This window comes from Pristiophorus japonicus, chromosome 24 (assembly GCF_044704955.1).
Source record: "Pristiophorus japonicus isolate sPriJap1 chromosome 24, sPriJap1.hap1, whole genome shotgun sequence".
In the NCBI taxonomy this organism is placed as follows: domain Eukaryota; kingdom Metazoa; phylum Chordata; class Chondrichthyes; family Pristiophoridae; genus Pristiophorus; species Pristiophorus japonicus.
In genome coordinates, this window is record NC_092000.1 from 8,582,294 (window position 1) to 8,602,990 (window position 20,697).

The 20,697-nt window shown below is 46.6% G+C and overlaps 1 protein-coding gene across 1 annotated transcript in view; it reads right to left on the minus strand.

The window, feature by feature from the left end:
- Positions 1 to 17,121, minus strand: part of LOC139237910 (complement C3-like) — a 136,016-nt gene extending 118,895 nt beyond the window's left edge. Inside the window, exons 1-5 of the mRNA XM_070867203.1 lie at positions 17,054 to 17,121; positions 13,305 to 13,497; positions 5,468 to 5,630; positions 3,429 to 3,499; positions 1,543 to 1,637 (exon numbers count right to left, since the gene is read on the minus strand). Coding sequence (XP_070723304.1) covers positions 1,543 to 1,637; positions 3,429 to 3,499; positions 5,468 to 5,630; positions 13,305 to 13,497; positions 17,054 to 17,121 — 590 coding nt within the window. The remainder of the gene's footprint in view (positions 1 to 1,542; positions 1,638 to 3,428; positions 3,500 to 5,467; positions 5,631 to 13,304; positions 13,498 to 17,053) is intronic.
- Between the last annotated feature and the right edge of the window lie 3,576 nt (positions 17,122 to 20,697).

Genomic DNA, 20,697 nt, shown 5'->3' on the forward strand with positions numbered 1-20,697 from the left:
GCACGCAGGGAGGTTCTCATCTCTTCCAATGGGCGAAGGAGACCTCCCCAGGACACCAACGCAGCCTGGTTGCAAATTGCACAGGAGGGCACAAGCAGGGATGTCATCAGGAGGACCAGGCTGCAGTGGCACAAACCTATCAATTATTTCAGTAGATCACGAAATGTTACTGCAAAGCCACACTCAACCTCATCCTGCTGTGCCACTCATCACATCTTTATCACTCTGCCTTTCCTACTCCTACTCCTGCACATTCTTACACACACCAACATACCTTGCTCTTGCACCTCCACCCATCCCTCTCTCTCTTTATCTACATTATCACATCAATCTCATTAAACACCCCCCACACTCATCCTAGTGCAAGCTTAAAACTAACAACACACAAGAGTAGTCACTTGGGTATTTTAGCCAATGTTCATGTAAAGCTTCCGTTAATGTGTTGTCAAACATTGAAATCTTTATTTTCAACATTTTGCATTCTTGGACAGGATTGTGTGCTTTGGAAGTGGCTTAGTGAGTTGCAGTGAACGGTGAGACCTGCAATGGTGATGAGTGTGAAAGGAATGGCTTGGGCATTGTCAGGGTGCTTTATGATGTTAGTGTGGGGTGTATCATGTGGCAGCCAGGGTGTTCAGTTTCAAGTGAAGTAAATCTGGCCATGATGTGGCCATCCCTGGCAGCAATGTGGTCAGGTGCTGATGCTGTGTGCTGTGCAGCATCAGTTGATTGCGGAGAAGGTTGGTGTTGTTGTTGATGCTGCTGGTGTGCCTGGTGATGCTGGTGTTGGGTACCGACCCGCTGTCAATCATTTCAAATTTCACAGCTGACCCGCCTCCGATCCCGTCCTCTCAGCGTTGGTAAAATTCCGGCCGTAGAGTCCATTCCACACACAGTGAAGACTGCCACAACCAAATTTCAGTTTAAACACCAGAAGCATTTTGAGAAAAATAAATCTTTCATCACACCAATCTTCAAGAGTATTGAACTTAAGACATATTTTCCACTAATGCCAACTTTTTCAAGAAAGTCGACATGAGTATATCTTGAAGAAATACTATTTACTCACGACTACATTTTCATAAAAATTAACTAAGACAGGAATTTCACCTACTGCATCATTTAATGCCTCTTGTATTTGTCACTGTTGTGGAAAAGTTCTGAACTGCGAACTGTTATGTATAATGTATGTACTATAACATACATTAGACCACTGAATGTATTTCCACACTGTATACACCATACCTGTGCCACCAGAGGGTGCTACTGGTGGAGACCTAAGGGTCGCCTGCACACTGCAGATAACCAAGTATAAAAGGGAGCTCACCTCATTGTGTCCTCACTCAGGCAGCTACAATAAATGGACTAAGGTCACAACAGTTCAAGTACAATACCCTACCTTGTGGAGACATTACTAGAGTGCTTGCATATATAACACAAACCAAGTCAATGAACAATGAAGAAAATCTTTCGACAATATGCTTCAGCGCTCAGTTCCAATTGTATTACACTGTTTCTTCTGTGTCAATTATTTGTACTTACTTCACAATCTCGGGTATTTTAAAGGTGTTTCCAGTTATGCCAATAGCATCTTTGGCAAATACTTCAGTCCGAGCCACGATGACATCTTGTGGATTCTGAAAGAAAAATTAGCTGTGAAAAAGAAAGAATTGTATTTATATAGCGCCTTTCACGACCAGATGTCCCAGTGATAAACATCTGTTGGGAAGATGTGTTAGGATGTCATTGATCCTGGGTACCTGGCAGGGGACTTTCGAGCAGGCCTCCCCTTCTGGCTGTGATTACAGAATAAAAACACAGACAGAAACACTGATGGTCAGTTCCAACAAAGGCTGCAAGGTCTGCACCCTCCAAGAGGGTGAGGTGAGGCTAGGAACGGGAGATGTGCCTTGTCATTGGTGCAGATTGTTGGTAAGTGAGCGATTGGGGGCTGTGCATTGAGAAGTATGTGAAGCTAATAATGCAGTTGGCAGGAGATAGCTTTCAAAGATGCATTCACTGACCTTGACCAGTGGTTTGAGGTCATGATGCTTCTTTGGGCATTGCTGGCTGTGACGGCCTTAGTGATGTACTCCCACATCGTTCTTTTTGGAGGGCCTCCTGGCCATTGTGGGTAAACCCCTACACAAAGCTGGAGTGCTGCGTGTGAGACCTTCGGTGCCCCTTTCCTGGCTTGCTGAGCCATTTGTGTTAGTCTAAGGCAGCTTTCCCATTTGTTGAGGTTAGGAAGGTAATTCAGCTTGAATAGCTGAATATTCACATTTGGAACTTCTTTTTAATATTGAATATTTCTTAAAAGGCAGAAAGGGCTAAACAATGTATTGATTCACTGCACTTTGTTTTGTATTGCTTCAGTGTGCATGGCCCCTTTAATTCTCAGAGCTCTTCATGGCCCACAATTCCTTGTAAGCTCCACAGCTGCACTTAGAGGCTGTGGAAACCTGCAACACCAGACCTGGACAGAAACTTCATCCCGGATCTCTCCAGCAAACGAACCAGGATGGCGTTGCATGCAAGGTGAGCGCTGCACCACTTATCTCCATGCCCCCAGAACAATTTCACTTGGTCAGAGTTGCAGCCATTTTCAGCGGCCGTTAGCTTCAGTTGCCGGTGTTTTGGCTGGCGAACATGAATCTTTCCCCCAAATTTTGTGCAACTATTCTGAATGAAATACAGATCCTTCATCATTTGCTTCTGGTTATTTTCTCTGCTCCTCTTCTGAAGATTTTGACTCATGCTAGGGGCCCATTCCACAACACCCTCTGGTAGCTCACACAAGGTTGTTATTCTTGTGTCAGTGCAGATAGTGAATATTGCCAGACTGCTCACCATGGGGGCCTAATATTGTTATTACACAATATCCATACTCATGAATAAGTAGCAGGGATTATTGGCCTCCAATCCTCTCCCTCAGCCCAACAACACTCCGAGATCTCTATGCTCCTCCAATTCTGGCCTCTTGCACACCCTCCATTTTAGTTGCCCCATCATTGGCGGTCGTGCCTTCAATTACTAAGTTCTGGAATTTCCTCCCTAAACCTCTCCACTTCACTATCCTCCTTTAAGACGCTCCTTAAAACCGTCTCGTCACCTGTCCTAATATCTCCTTATGTGGTTCGGTGTCATATTTTATTTGATTACGCTCCTGTGAAGCGCTTTGGGACATTTTACCATGTTAAAGGTGCTATACAAATGTAAGTTGATGTTGTTGTTGCTGTGATCCTGGTTGAGATCAGATAACACAGCACTGTCCAGGGATTGAAACAAGCACCTTTGAATCTGTATGGCTCAGTTCCACCCTGGACAGTAAATTACAAATTACAAACAGAGATGCTTCAAATTTCCATGTATTATGAAAATGTCAAAAAGATCTTACTTTGTTTGTAATATATGAATGTATACATTACCACAAATTCAACAATTGCATTTTTTTTGGTTGGCTTCAGCTCATTGTCCACAGTGAGCAAACGGTAAAGCACTAGAGAAAGAAGGACACAACGGTTAATCTACACAATATGCGTTCACAATAAATTTATATACATTTTTACTCAGGTATTATAAAACTCAAGACATTACAAATCAGATATACTCACACAGTAAATAATGCAATTATATATATATATGTCAATGTGTTGGACCTGCCATTGATATTATTAGATAGGCTGAAGGAAAACAAATCATTAAGAATATATATGATGGAAACTGGGTGGTGCCGTGGGTTAGACATTGGCCTCTGAGACCTGGATTCACAGTCAGTCCAGAGTGATACGATGAAAGTTTCTGCTAGATGTTTGGTTGCTAGGCAACATGAGTTGGGCAGTCTCAATCCAGTTGATAACCCACCTGAGCCCTTGCACTATTCACAGCCATCTGTTAACACTTGATTTCTGCTGCAATCATCCAAATTCAAAAAAATGCCTGGATATCCCTCCCCATGGTCTCTGTACTTCCCATGTGAAGCTCAAAGCATACAGGAACACAGGATAAATACATAAATGAGCGATCCTCACAAAATCAAACAAGATGTCCTTGGGATGCAAGAATCCTTCATATCCTACAAGACCCAGCCGCTTTGGAAAAATCACTAATTTTTTACAGGACTTAATATTACAAATATTTTCCTCACACATAACAATGTTAAGTTTGTGTGCGCACACACAAGAACAAGTGCTTATCAAGGTGAGCACAAAACTGTTCCTAATTTGACACAAATTCACAATCTGACTCAGAGAAGCGATTGGAAAAAATATCGCTCTGGTGCAGTAGAGACTGCTGTACTGAGGTTGGACTGAGATATGCAGTTGGGGTAATATAGAGGGGAGGAGGCCCGATCGTCACCGAGGGGGACTACCTCGAGCACCTCGAGTCTCGTCACCGAGAGCATGAAGAAATCAAGTACAGGCAGCGGAAAGAACATGCGGCAAACCAGTCCCACCCACCCTTTCCCTCAATGACTATCTATCCCACCTGTGACGGGGACTGTGGTTCTCGTATTCTCGTATTGTGGTTCTGTTCAGTCACCTAAGGACTCATTTTTAGAGTTGAAGCAAGTCTTCCTCCATTCCGAGGGATTGCCTATGATGATGCGTATCGAGGATCTGGCAGTACTATGCGTCATTTGGGAGTGTTTAATGCAGAAATTGTGGGGGGAATTTTAACCACAAAAAACGTGTGGGTTCAGGTCGGGTGGGAGTTGGTTAAAAAACGGAATCCCAACCACAACCCGCCCACTTCTGGTTTTAACAGGCAGGAAGTGGGGGGGTGGGGTGGGGGGTAATGTGGCGGTAAGGTGTTTCCGCCCCATCGGGCACCTACTGCCCCCTTACCGCCCGACAGCAATCCCTTTCCACCCGACGAGGGAAATTGCCACACGGGAGCGGAGCTGCCGCAAGGTGCGCCCGACAGCTTTTCTCGGCGGGAAGCTACCAGTGGCCGGGCGGCGCATCCACCCTTAAAGGTGATAGTGCTCCGCCACGGCCACCATTTTATTTTCATTATCGGCCGACTCTGAAGTTGACGCAACAATAGCGGCCACGGGTTCGGCCGAGCCGCCAACAGGCAGACCGACACCACTTCTCTTGGGTGCCAAGCTGCTGGCCCGGCCGAAACCCTCCCTGGTGGCCCAGTGGGTGCCACTAATGTGGCCTGAGAGTTCGCAGCAGCCCTCTCCTTGAGCTGAAGGGGAGAGACGATGCTGTGCGTTAGCGCGATGTGGGATGTCCTCGTCGTGCAGATGTCACCAGCGACCGACTTCCGCCCTTCATCTGCCCCAAACACCACCCGGACCAAAAAAGAAGTTTTAAGACCTCTATTTTGGATTGGGGCAGAGAATAATCATTTACATCGGATGGGGCACCTCGTTTGGGAGGAGGGCAATTTCGGCCCTAAGGTCTCTCCACCAATTTTCTACATGCCACCCGTACAGCACTGTTTATTCCATAGTTACCAGTTTGAGTTGGTGTATAGATTGGTTTATCAGTCTGGATAAATATGTGTCCGCTTTGGTATGAAACAAGAATGATTCTCTCCAAGTGAAATACCGGTGATACTGCTTCCAACACCATATACTGCATCAATCTGGTTTCTTTTTTAATTCTATTTGCAGCTATCTAGAAAGGAAAAATAACGAAAAATATTTGGAGTTATTATACCGACCGGTCGCATTCCTCCCAGCTTTAAGATCTACCCACGAGCCGTGGAAATTTCACAAATCTTCAGTGGTGAACTGGCTGGTGATGCCTAGTAGGTGTCTGCAGCTCGCTAGTTTTGGTGGTAATTGTCATGTATGCAACCACAATGCAACACCACTGTATTACTGTACACACTCAACCTAGATGCACACCTTGACCACAAAGGGTGCACTTGTGGGAGACTGCCCATACCTGATCACCCAGGTATATAAAGGGAGGTCCCACGCAGGGTCGGGTTGTCTGGAGTCCTGTGAATAAAGAGTGAAGGTCACAGAGTGACCTTGTCCCCAAAATGGAGTTCAGAAGGATGAGGGGTGATCTTATAGAAACATTTAAAATAATGAAAGGGATAGACAAGATAGAGGCAGAGAGGTTATTTCCACTGGTCGGGGAGACGAGAACTAGGGGGCACAGCCTCAAAATACGGGGGAGCCAATTTAAAACCGAGTTGAGAAGGAATTTCTTCTCCCAGAGGGTTATGAATCTGTGGAATTCTCTGCCCAAGGAAGCAGTTGAGGCTAGCTTATTGAATGTATTCAAATCACACGTAGATTTTTAACCAATAAGGGAATTAAGGGTTATGGGGAGTGGGCGGGTAAGTGGAGCTGAGTCCACGGCCAGATCAGCCATGATCTTGTTGAATGGCGGAGTAGGCTCGAGGGCCTACTCCTGTTCCTAATTCTTATGTTCTTATGTATGTGCCTTGTGTGGTTTCATACTGTAGAGTAAGGACTTTACATTGGCGACGAGAAACGGTAATTCACGACCCACGAGAATAGCCACCGGTAGCACAGAGGAACGGTACTGTGTTGGGGAAGACTGGGACGATTTTGTCGAGAGGCTTCAGCAAAGCTTCGTTATGAAAGAATAGCTGGGGGATGCAGCGGCTGACAAGCGCAGGGCTCATCTTTTGACCAGCTGCGGACCAAGACTTACTAGCACCCGAAAAGCTGGCGGACAAAATCTTTGAGGAACTTAGCAAATTGATCGGGGAGCACTTCAAACCGGCGAGTAGCATGCATATGGCCCGACACAGATTCTACACCCACCGACGTCGTGAAGGATAGAGCATACCTGATTTTGTAGCGGACCTCCGGTTTTTGGCCAGCCTCTAAGTTCACAGACGCCTGCAGGGGGGAGATGCTAAGGGACTTCTTTATTGAGGGCATCAGTCATGCGGGAATTTTCCGCAAATTAATTGAGACCAAGGATTTGACCTTGGAAGCGGCGGCGTTGATGGCTCAAACTTTCATGGCGGGGGAGGAAGAGACGAAAATAATATACGCGCGCAATTCTGCCTCTAATGCGGTGATGGATCAGGGAGTCAATATCATCAATGCGACTCAGAGCCCCGCAGGCAGGCAGGGGCAGTCCGACACTCCCCAGGCAGCAATAGACCCCAGAGTAGGACTTCAACAGAGACAATGGCAGGCTGAACGGACATTTACGCCATCACAGTGGACTGGGATGGGGCCATTGACACCCAATAATAGGATATTTAAGAACAGTCAAAGAGACAGTCAGCGGGGAATGCCTGGCCATAGTCCCTTTATTCCCAACAATGGAAACTTTAACTCATGCTGGAGGTGTGGGGGAAAACACTCAGCTAGGTCTTGCAGATTTCAACAGTTTGTCTGCAGGATCTTCAATCTCAGTGGCCACTTAGCTCGAATGTGCAGGAAGCCTGCAACCAGACTAATATATGAGGCGGATGGACCAGAAGAGGGTTCTTTGAGGCAGGATGACTTTTGGGGCAAATCGATGGATGCCAAGGTTCAGCGGGTCCATGTGGTGAATATTCACAGTTCATACACCAAAACGCCACCAATGATGATGAGGGGTTTTATTAAACGGTATCCCAGTACGCATGGAGCTGGACACGGGGGCCAGCCAGTCACTCATGGGCATTCAGCAACTTGAGAAGCTATGGCCACTTAAAGCCAGTAGACCCAAATTAGCACGTATTGAGATACAATTATGGACTTACACTAAAGAAATCATTCCGGTACTAGGCAGTGCAATGTTGGCTGTCACCACAATGGGTTAGTGAATCGGCTGCCGCTCTGGATTGTCCTGGGCAATGGTCCCGCACTGTTGGGGAGGAACTAGTTAGCCGAGATGAACTGGAAATGGGGGGGATGTTCACGCAATGTCATCTGTGGAGCGAAGTTCGTGCTCACAAGTCCTACAACAATTCGATTCATTATTCCAACTTGGCGTCGGGACTTTGAAAGGCACTAAAGTAGTGATGCACATCACCCCGGACGCCAGGCCAGTGCACCACAAAGCCAGAGCGGTGCCGTATGTGATGCGGGAAGAAATCAAGAGCGAATTGGACTGGCTGTTGAGAGAGGGCATCATCTCGCCCGTTGAATTCAGCGACTGGGCGAGCCCCATCATTCCCGTTCTCAAAGCGGATGGCTCTGTCAGAATCTGTGGCGACTACAAGGCCACCATCAATCGGGGTCCCTACAAGATCAATACCCGCTCCCGAGAGCGGAAGACCTCTTCGCCACGCTGGCAGGCGGCAAGCTGTTCACCAAGTTGGACCTCACTTCAGCCTATATGACCCAGGAACTGGCCGACGAATCTAAGCTACTGACTACCATCAATACGCACAAGGGACTGTTGGTTGAGAACAGGTGCCCGTTTGGCATTCAATCAGTGGCGATTTTTCAACGTAACATGGAAAGCCTGCTCAAATCCATTCCTGGAACAATCATATTCCTTATCACGGGTCGAGACACCGAGGAACACCTCCATAACCTGGAGGAGGTGCTACGCCGACTAGACTGGGTAGGCCTGCGACTCAAGAAGTCTAAATGTGTGTTCTTAGCTCCTGAGGTTGAGTTTCTGGGCAGGAGGGTTGCTTCAGATGGGATTCGGCCCACCGAATCCAAAACAGAGGCGATTCAACGAGCACCCAGGCCCTGCAACACATCGGAGTTGCGTTCGTTCCTGGGACTGTTGAACTATTTCGGGAACTTTCTGCCGAACTTGAGCACGTTGTTGGAGCCGCTACACGTGCTCCTGCGTAAGGGTTGTGATTGGTTTTGGGGGGACTGTCAGGAACGGGCTTTCGATCGGGCGTGAAACTTACTTTGTTCAAACAAGTTGTTGACCCTGTACGACCCCTGTAAAAAAATTGGTTCTGACATGTGATGCATCGTCCTATGGGGTTGGGTGCGTGTTGCAGCAGGGCAATGCTGAGGGTCAGCTACAAACTGTGGCTTATGCCTCCAGGTCACTCTCTCAAGCAGAACGGGGATATGGGATGGTCGAGAAGGAAGCGCTTGCATGTGTCCATGGTGTAAAAAAAATGCATCAGTACCTCTTTGGTAGGAAGTTTGAATTAGAGACGGACCACAAGCCATTAATATCTCTATTGGCAAACAGTAAGACTTTCAATGCCAATGCATCAGCTCGCATACAGCGATGGGCTCTCACGCTGGCTGCTTATGACTACTCCATCCGGCACCATCCCGGCACTGAAAATTGCGCAGACGCGCTCAGCAGGCTTCCACTGAGGGGGCAGCGGAACAAAGCGCTGAGATGGTCATGGCTGTCGATGCCTTTGACAGCGCAGGCTCCATCACAGCCCACCAGATCAAAATCTGGACAAACAGAGATCCCCTCCTATCCTTGATTAAGAAATGTGTCCTGACTGGGGATTGGGCGCCCGCACACGGAGCATGCCCTGAGGAGGTCAGACCGTTCCACAGACGGATGGATGAGCCCTCCATCCAAGCCGACTACCTACTATGGGGCAGCCAGGAAGTTATGTCCCAGAAGGGAAGGGAGGTATTCAGCAGGGAACTCCACAGCGAGCACCCAGGCATTATGCTGATGAAGGCCATTGCCCGTCACACGTTTGGTGGCCTGGAATTGATTCAGACCTGGAACACTGTGTTCGCACGTGCACGACGTGTGTCCAGCTGGGTAATGCCCCCAGGGAGGCCCCGCTCAGCCCGTGGCCCTGGCCCACCAGGCCATGGTCACGCATTCATGTAGACTACATGGGCCCGTTCATGCGAAAGATGTTCTTTATCGTGGTAGATGCGTACTCGAAATGGATCGAGTGCATCATTCTGAATTCATGCATGACATTCACCACTGTGGAAAGCCAACGTGCGATCTTTGCAACCCATGGGTTAGTGATAATGGCCCATGTTTCACAAGCTACGAATTCCGGGAGTTTATGTCGGGCAATGGCATCAACCACATCAGGATAGCGCCATTCAAGCCGGCCTCCAATGGCCAGGTGGAACGTGCGGTCCTAATCATTAAGCAAGGTATGCTCAGGATTCAAGGAACCTCCCTACAATGCCGCCTAGCGCGCCTCCTGGTAGCCTATAGATCCCGACCGCATTCACTCATGGGGGTCCCGCCCACAGAGCTACTAATGAAACGGACACTCAAAACTCAGTTGTCCCTCATTCATCTAGTCCTGACCGACATAGTTGAGGGCAAGCGCCAGTCCCAAAACAAGTACCATGACCGTAATTCAAGGGGGAGATGTATAGAAATAAATTACCCTGTATTCGTCCTCGATCACGCCATGGGGCCCAAATGGCTTGAGGGTACTGTAATTGACAATGAGGGGAATAGGGTCATCATGGTAAAGCTTAACAATGGTCAGATATGCCGTAAGCATCTGGACCAAGTAAAAAGAAGGTTCAGCATCGACACGGAGGAACCTGAAGAAGACCACGAGATGGAGCTCACACCACCACCAGTGAACGAGCAACAAAAGCAATCAGAAAAATGCACAGTCTCTGCGGTCAGCCCGGACAGGCCAGAATCACCACAGGTGACAGACACTCACATCAGTGTCCAACAACCGGAGCCCCACTGCGACGCTCCACGAGGGAGCATAACCACCTGAAAGACTAAACCTATGATCCTAATAAGACTTTGGAGGGGAGGTGATGTCATGTATGCAACCACAATGTAACACCATTGTATTACTGGACACACTCAACCTAGATGCACACCTTGACCACAAGAGGTGCACTTGTGGGAGACTGCCCATACCTGATCATAAAGGGAGTTCCCACGCAGGGTCAGGTTGTCTGGAGTCCTGAGAATAAAGAGTTAATGTCACAGAGTGACCTTGTCCCCAGAATGTGCCTCGTGTGGTATCATACTGTAGAGTAAGGACTTTACAGTAATGAGGACCATTATCAGGTGGTCCTCAGGTCTTCTGTTCAAGTGCAGGAATCATTCCCTGTGCTCTGTTTCTAGGCCATGGTGTTCCTATGATATCGCTCTTTTTGTCTCTCTTGGTAGTGGGATTTGTGGGAGAGGTAATGTCAAAGTAAGCTTGTTGAGTTGCTGCAGTGTAGACAGGAAATGCTGCAGCCACAGCCCACAGTGATAGGGGCGCTAAATAAGCACAATGCTCTCACCTGGATGGTTTTGTGCTTAAGTATTGCAGCTACAACTAATCAGATGAGTGATCAGCATGCCATCACCAATGTTCCATCTAATGTTTCTTTGTGCGCGGTCCCTTTAAATTTGCTGTGCAGTATCTTTCAGTAGCAGCCTGCACAGGACCTCCCGATTGTTGCGTGGCCACATGCCCGCTGGCCTTCGGGGGGGGACATTGACCATCACACTCCTAATTTGAGCCTTGTCGATGGTAGAGAAGCTTTGGTTGTTGAGAAGACTAATCGCTGATTGCAGAGTACTCAAGACTCTGCCCTTTTCCGGATATGATATAGTTATTCCAGTTAAGGTTCTGGTCAATGGTGACGCCCATGATGTTGATGGCGGGCGATTTAAATATGGTGGTACCATTGAAGCTGCAGGGAGAGAGTTGCTTTACTTTTCTTGCTGGAGATGGTCATTACCAGCAGCTATGTGGCTGTTGTCCAAACCCTGCTCTTGACTGCTTCATTATCAAAGGAGTGGCGAATAGAGTTGAACACTCTCGAATTGTTAGCAAATAGCCCACTCCTGCCCATACAATACATTTAAAAATATTTATTCTTGGGATGTGTCCAACACTGACAAGACCTATCTATTCCCATCTCCAGTTGCCCTGATAGTTTTATAACTGGTAGACTAGCTAGGCCATTTCAGAGGTCATTAAGAGTTAACCCTGTAGCGTGGGACTAGAATTATGTTTGGGCCAGACCAGGTAAGGGAAGCAGGTTCCCTTCCCCGAGGACATTAGTGAATCAGTTATATTTTTAGGACAATCCCATAGCTTTCATGGTCATTTATTACTGGTGCCAGACACAAAACAGCCAAATGAGTCCTCACTGGAGCTTGAAACAAATCGGCGAAATCCTCCGCCACAGATCAGAACATCAAGCATCTTGTGGAATTGTTCTGATTTAACAGCTGTATGAGTCCTGTGAGAAGCAGCAGGTTTATTATTGGTTGAAGTCCTTTAATGGAAAGCTTTGTAGCTCGAGTAATTTGAGCTGGGATTTATCTGTTGTTGCCCAAGCCCAGGTAGTCAGTGTACAGGCAAGCAGAAGTCTATGCTAGTTTAATTCTGCCATGTAAGAAGTGAGAAAGCATTTTCAGGGATCATTACTTTGCAAGACAGCTCAGGGAAGCATCTTTGTTGTTTGATTTATCATGAAGGATAGAAAAGCTTGCAAATTAGTGTAAATATACTGTTTGGCAATGGCTACAAACAGTCTTGGTTGCTTGGCAGAAAGAAGAGCTAAAACCATGTTATCTTGTGATGGTTTTGCAACACAATGATGTGTTTCAACCTAACGTTAGTCACCACACTGAATGGCCCTGATTTTTCTGGAGTGGGCCATTTTGCGGTGTGCCCTGTTAGTTAGTCTTTTCCCTCACCCGACATCTCAAAAATATTTGCCCTGTAAGTTTCTGGAACTGTGAACTGCTAAAGGCATAGTGAGGGCAATTAGGCATCTGGGACCTTGGTGAATGATGGAACCAACGGTCTATCTCCTAAACCAATGAGATTTAAGGGCAGCAATGACTGAGAAGGAAATAGGGTCAATTAGAGTCAGATCAGGTGCAGAAAGAGAAATAAAGAGGGAAAGAAAGATCGGATTAAGAGCGAGAAAAGAGGCAGAAAGAAAAAATACAAAAAAATTTTAAAATGTAAAATTATTAGTTAAAAAAATCTCTAACAACAATTTACTACCTGAAGAAATGAAATTCCAGTTTAAATTGATTTCTTTCTGAACTGCAGAGGTTGCATGACATTGCAAGAATATAAATTTCATAATTAAAAAGGCACACATGTTGTTCCAGCTCTAGCTTTCTGCAGCAAGTTAAAGTGGCAATGGATGTGCAAATGTAGCAATTTCATGAAACGTATGGGGGAGGTTAAGGGCAAGCTGCCATTTTTGCAAGGCCAATGGTGCAGCAGCCCAAATCAACCAGAACTTGTGAAGATTCTCAATTCACAAGGTGTATCTTCCCTGCCACAAGTTGCTGGACTATTTACACATGAATAACGTCGAGCGCCATCAAACTCACCCTTATTTTGGCAGCAATATCTCGCCATTGCTTGCTATTCTGAACAAAAACTGCTACTTTGGAGAGCTGCAGAATAACTGAGCTAGCTGCTTTAAGTGCTTAGTTTTTCAGTCCAACTACCTTAATAGTTACAGAAGCTTGATAATTATTATTTGATGACAACACTGTTCCCTCTTGAAATATTATGCTGTTTTTTTCAGGGAAATATTGCAAACGAATGTCAACGTTTACGTCAAAGTTGATACCGTGGCCTTCCACAACTGCAGTTTCTTCGCCTTCAATTCGCAAAACATTTGGAGTAGTCAGTACATATCTGTCAGAATAAGTAAACATTAACATTTAGTCCACAGTAATAATTAAGGTGACACAGTAGAAGCATAGCCTGCTGATTCTGGGATCAATTTAGTGGACAGATGGGCTACAAACTCAAATATCTTGGTCCTCCAACCAATCATTACGGAGAATAAATCTTCATAACCTCTGCTAGATAGATGTAAATATATTTGGAAAAGTGAAACAAGATTGGTGGAATCTATAATGAGAATCGATACATTGCTTATTTAATTGAGGTTTGTCACCATTACTTCTGAGCCCCAGTAACAGGATCCCCACTCTCAGCCCAGATCCTTTGCTCTTAAAGTGAACTGAGGCTAAATAGGCACTGGAACCATATAAGATGTAGGAACAGATGTAGGCCATGATTCAGCCCCTTGAGCCTGTTCCGTCATTCAATTGGACCTTTACCTCAACATTTAGCTGCCTGTTTTCCATACCCCTTGATACCCTTACCCAACAAAAATCTATTGGTCTCAGTCTTGAAAATTTCAATTAACCAAACATTCACATACACTCGGAGCCAGAAGGAATCCTGATCATACACTCCACTGCGGGATGGGTGAGAGGCACCATCTGCAGTGTGGGAGCATGTTCAGAACAAACAATTTGCTCTGTGGTTGCTGCTTTTGTTTCAGAACAAATTGGAATGCTGGTAAAGCTCTCAGTCCAGGACTGTCCACCCAGCAGCAGCGTTCCAGTGGATGGTGAACTCCACTCACCAGTCCATCAGCACCGGAACCAGGAAACTTGCTTCAGTTTCATCCCATATGTACAACGGGCCCCAGCAGGATCCCCACTGTGAAAAAGCAACCTGAAATTACCTGGCCAGGAAACCACAGCAGAACACCCACTGCAACATTATAAGAGGCAGCCGGGCAGTTAAACAAACTATAGAGATTGAGGCTTGTTTCTACATGTACGCCGACGACACCCAGCTCTATCTCACCACCAGCTCTCTCGAACTCACCACTGTACGTAAATTGTCAGACTGGTTATCCAACAAATATTGGGAAGACCTACCCATGGTCTGAGGCTGAACCGGACTGTTTGACACATTGGTGTCATATTTGATCCCGAGATGAGCTTCCGACTACATCAGCACCATCACTAAGACCGCCTAGCTCCACCTCCAGAACATCACCAGACTCTGTCCGTGGCTCAGCTCATCTTCTGTTGAAACCTTCATCTATGCCTTTATGTCCAGACTTGTATCAAGGCCCGCTCACCCATCACCCCTGTGCTTGCTGACCTCCATTGGCTCCCAGTTAAGCAACACCTCGCTTTAAAATACTTTTCCTGTTTCAAATCCCTCCATGGCCTCGCCCTTCCCTAGCTCTGTAATCTCCTAAAGCCTCACAACTCTCCGCGATATCTGCACCCCTATAATTCTGACCTCTTGAGCATCCCCGATTTCAATCACTCAACCATCGATGGCCGTGCCTTCAGGTGCCTGGGCCCTAAGCCTGGAATTCTCTCCCTAAATCTCTCAGCCTCTCTACCTCTCTTTACTCCTTTAAGGTGTTCCTTAATACCTACCTCTTTGACCAAGCTTTGGGTCATCTGCCGTAAAATTTCCTTATGTTGCTCGGTGACAAATTTTGTTTTAAAACAGTCCTGTAAAGCATCTTGGGACATTTTACTACGTTAAAGGGTTTATATAAATACAAATTGTTGATTAAGTGGAAGCCTGAATGGAAGGAAAAGAGCCTGTTATAAAAACCTGGTTGGGGGAACGAAGGATTCATACTGGAGCTACCGGGGTTTCGTACCACCTTCTTCATGGCTGATCCAGGAAGCAGTGGTAACTGGGTCAGACTGGAACATGCTTCGGGGGAGCCAAACCCCATGCCACTGCCCCATTCACATGCGGTAGGAAGGGACAGGGAAGCCAAAAGTGGCCTCAGCAAGTGTGATGGGGTACAAAAATTCCTGTTGAAGCAGTGAGGTTGTTTGCCACAATCCCTCCAAATTTCAGGCAGAATCATAGAGGAGAATCTTGGGCTCAATGTCAATGCCAATATGTCAAGGGGCCGAAATTGCCCCCTCCTTACGGTCCATTTGCGCCATTGGGGCGGTAAGGACTTACCAACCGGGGGCAGGCGAATAGGCGGGAACCTGCCAGTGGCTGGGCGATGCGTCCGCCCTTCAATTGTCGGCTGACTCTGAAGGCGGCCCAATAATGGCAGCTACGGTTTCGGCCGATTCGCCAACAGGCAGCCCGCCACCCCCTCTTGGGTACCGGGCCGCTGGCCCGGCCAAAGCCCTCCCTGGCAGCCCAGCAGGCGCCACTAAAGTGCCTGCAGAGCTCACAGCGGCCTCTTCTGTAACTGAAGGGGAGGGACTTGCTCCGCATTAGCGTGACATGTCTGCATCGAGCTGACATTCCACTAACATGCTCAGCGCGGCACTGATGACACCGCCAGCCTTCCAGTCCTGCTCATGACTCACTGCCACCCCGCAGCCGCCCGAAACACCGCCCCAACGAAATCACAGAGGAAAGGAGGGCATAACCCCTCTATTTTACACCCCATGGATTGGGGCAGAGAATAATAATTTTATTTGAATTATCCGCACCGTTTGGGTTATTTCGGCCCCGAATTATCTCAAAGTTCAGCACCAAACAACAACAATAGCTCTTAATGATTTTAGACTAGATCTGAGGGAGGCAGATCTCCATCTGACCTTAAATAAAAGGTGTCTTTAATAAATTTTTTAAGTTGACCTCAGTTCTTTTGTCTTTCTGTGAGCAGGCTACTGTTACGGAAGTTATTACAGCTATCTACTTCTCCATGGAAGTTATCTGGCTGAGATGACTTCCCTTATTTGATGCTGTTCCCTGTGTTCAGCATATATAACCGTCAGCAGGGAAGTGGTTCCAGTTAGCATTTAATGATGATGATATAGCGTAGCAGCAGGCTATTCAGCCCATCGTGTCTGTGCCGGCTTTATGAAAAAGCTATCCAATTCATCCCTCTCCCCATAGCCCTATCAATGTTTCCCCTTCAAGTATTTATCCAATTCCCTTTTGAAAGCTATTATTGAATCTACTTCCACCACCCGTCCAGGCAGAGCATTCCAGATCATAACAACTCGCTACGTTAAAAAAAATCCTCATCTCCTCTGGTTCTTTGCTAATTAATTTAAATCTGTGTCCTCTGGAGACAGTTTCTCCTTATTACTCTATTAAAACCGTTGACGACTTTGAATACCTCTATCATATCTCCCCTTAACCTTCTCTGCTCCGAGGAGAACAGCCCGAGTTTTCTAGTCTTCCCACGTAATTGATGTCTTTCATTCCTCTGCACAATCTCTAAGGCCTTGAATTCCTTCCTTTTACCAAAACATAATAGTACTCTAATAAGATTCTTTAAAATAAACTAGAAAGCCAATTAAGAGAGTGATACATCGGAAACAGAGGGAGACATCCCACTTCTTTTCAGATAACCTAAGGAAGTTGTCTAATATAAAAAGTTAAATGGACTAGAAAACAATGTATATTTCAACGTAAAACAGAAACATTTTCTCATACTTACAGTGGGTCACATTGGGATAGTGCGGGAAAAAACACCAACAGAGCAAATAACAGAGAGGTGCCCCTCATGGTGGCAGACTGCTTCACTGGGGCAACCTTTTCCAAATAATATTATCGGTTTATATAAAAATCGAGCACAGCTCTATTAATCTTTAACAATTGGAATGTTTGTACTGCTGGTTGCTCTTAAAAAAACAAATATTCTCTGTTCATACTTCTTTAATTAAGAGTTAATTTAAACCCAATGGTTGCCGAAATTACGGGAAGAACAGTCGATTCCTGACATTTGATGGCTTTTTGCCTGGGATTTAGAGTTTGACCTTGGCAACCTAAGATAAGAAGCATAAATACGCCTTACAAAATACTGTTTTCAAAGTTTTGGGATGAACACTTTTATGGCCGTTATACAGGTACTTCACATTTTGTGTCAATGCAATGCGATTTCAGTGTTGCAGTGATGCAATGGTCATAAAATGCAGTCAGACCAGTTCAAATTCACATCGTACATCAGGTGTGAGGTGCCCCCATGAAGGACAGTGCTTTGGTCATAATTTTGTGCGACAACATTTTAAATTCAAGCATAAAAGCACAGACTAGACTGCTCAAAACTTCCAATCCTGCCTCAGTGGGTTTATCAATGAATAGCTGAGCTAGATCAGAAAGGTCCCAGGTGCAACCCCCAATCTGTGCTGAGTTACTGGATAGCAACAAGTTCAACTAGCCAATACCATCTCGATTGGGTTGAAGATATATAGATATATATATAAAAAAATAAATCAGACAAGATTCCCACTTCTGAATGCTGGCCAAAAGGCGCTATTCTGAAATACAAACATAAATAAGGATTCAGTTCCCCTGTCATGCTCCAATTAAACAGCCTGTAGACGCTCACTATTAGAACTTGCAAGAGAATAATAGCTATCATTTTGAGATACTAATGCATTAGTGCCTGCCATGATACATACCTCAGCAATTTAATGCCTTTAGGAAAAGATGGTGAAAAAATTGGAAAGACAAAGGGACCAAAATTTAGCCTCCTGAAAATGCCTCTTACGGCCAGAAAGCAGCAGCCACGCGGCAGTCGAGTGACCGCCGATTTGGAATCGAATGTCCGCCGCTTGTGAAATTCTCCTCGGTGATTTTTCCGGCAGTCCCCACTTTCACCCCGCTGCTGCTGATCCCTCCTAAGTGCGTCATCAAAGCGCATGCCGCTGATTTCCCACACCTGTTAATATGTCTCTACTTATCTGTAGAATAACTCCACGAGGCCTAGTGCTGTGCTTGAACTGCTGTGACCTTAGTCTCTTTACTGTAACTGCAGAGTGTCTTCACCCTGTGGTGACCAGCCTTTTAGACAGCTCCTGCCTGGGCCTCCCACAGTTGCACCTTCTAGTGGTTCCAGCATAGTATATACACAGAGTATACATATATGACAATATTCCCCCGCCCCCGCCAAAGTCTTTGATGCGAGTTAGTTACAGATTGAGGTGATCCAAAAATCTGCGCTGCCTGATTGATCATCTGAGTGTCACTTCTGGCATGGGTAAGCTGGTCGGGCCACTACCGTCTTGCAGCGCTGTTGGTCTGACTGGACTGTTGGAGATGGTGGGATCATCCTCGTGATTGGCAGCTAGGTCTGTTGCTGATTGGGTGTGTGTAGGTGGATCGCTGAAGATAAGGTCCTCTCCCGGTAGTTCCTGGTTACCTGTAATTCGCAATTTACTGTAGGCTCTTTCGGCCTTGGATAGACTTCTAAATGCATATGCAACTAATTGGAGTTTGTCCGCTACATTTGCTTGCTGTAAGACACACCCGACACCGTATGATGACACGTCACATGCTAAAACTAGACGTTTGCCTGGATCATACAATACAAGCAACTTGTTCGAACACAGCAAGTATCTGGCCTTTTTGAAGGCGGCCTCTTGATTTTGACCCCCTCTCCCTTGCGTAGCAACTTGTGCAACGGTTCGAGCAAGGTGCTCAACCCTGAAAGAAAGTTACTGAAATAGTTGAGGAGTCCCAGGAACGAGTGCAGCTCCTTTACATTTCGTGGTCTATGTGCATTCTTGATGGCCTCTGTCTTCGAGTCCGTGGGCCTAATGCTGTCTGCCGCAATCTTCCTCCCCAGGAATTCTACCTCAGGCGCCAGGAAGACACACTTGGTTCGTTTCAGCCGGACTCCAACACTGTTTAGTCGACTTAAAACCTCTTGCAGGTTGTGCAGGTGTTCGGTGGTGTCACGACCAGTGATTAGGATGTCATCCTGAAATGCAACGGTGCATTGAACCAATTTCAACAGACTCTCCATGTTCCTTTGGAAGATGGCTGCAGCCGAGCAGATCCCGACGGGCACATGTGATATAAAAACAGTCCCTTGTGTGTGTTAATGTACGCTAATTTTTTCGACGACTCAGCCAGTTCCTGGGTCATGTAAGCGGAGGTTAGAACCAACTTGGTGAACACCTTTCCCCCTGCTAATGTCGCAAAGAGATCATCGGCTTTGGGTAGCGGGTACTGGTCCTGTAATGATACTTGGTTGATCGTTACCCTATTGTCGCCGCAGATTCTGACCGTGCCATCGCTCTTTAGTACCGGAACAATCGGGCTGGCCCACTCGTTGAATTCGTCTGGTGATATGATTCTCTCGTGTTGAAGTCTGTCCAAGTCGATCTCCACTTTCTCCCTCATCATGTAAGGGACCGCTCGAGCCTTGTGATAAACAGGACGTGCCTCGGGGACCAAGTGGATCTGCACTTTGGCGCCTGTGAAGTTGCCGAAGCCTGGCTCAAATAAGGATGGGAACTTGCTCAGCACTTGAGCACAGGAAGCATCGTCCACTGAAGATAGTGCTTTGACATCTTCCTAGTTCCACCGAATCTTCCCCATCCAGCTTCTGCCAAGCAGCGTTGACCGTCGCCTGGTACAACCCTCAGTGGCAATTCGTGTATCTCTCCATCATAGGATACTTTTACACTTACACTGCTGATAACTGGGATCAGTTCTTTGGTGTAAGTGCGCAGCTTTGTCTGAATCGGGCTCAGCTTGGGTCTTTGTTCTTTGCTGCACCAGAGCCTCTCAAATGCCTTCTGACTCATAAGTAACTGACTCGCCCCCGTGTCTAACTCCATGGAAACAGGAATGCCATTAATCTTGACTTTCATCATCATGGGGGGGAACTTTTGGTAGTGAAGGTGTGCACCCCGTGCACTGTTTCCTCGGGCTGAGTCACCTCTCTAGCTTGTACTTTGTGATCCTTGCTGGATCGGAAACCTCCTGCTGAATCCTCTACCACGTTTTGAGTCGCAATTCTTTTGCACATTCGCTGTGGGTGGCCCTTTTGGCCGCAGCCTTTGCACACATCGTGTCTGAATTGACACAGACGGTTACCTCCGCAACGCCAGCATGTGAAACGATTCACGTTTACGCCCCTTGGCAGACTCTGAGTCGGACTAATTCTTTGATCAAGTTATTTTCTGCACAGTACTTGCCAGTGAGTTTTGATTCTGGGAGAATCTCAACGTTGAGGTCGTGAACGCCTGGCTTGAGGTGATGGTCCGCTTCACGTCCTGTCCCATCGCGAAAACGTCCCACAACACATTGTTGGAGTTCGCCAAATTCGCACGGTTCCGTAAGCCTTTGTAG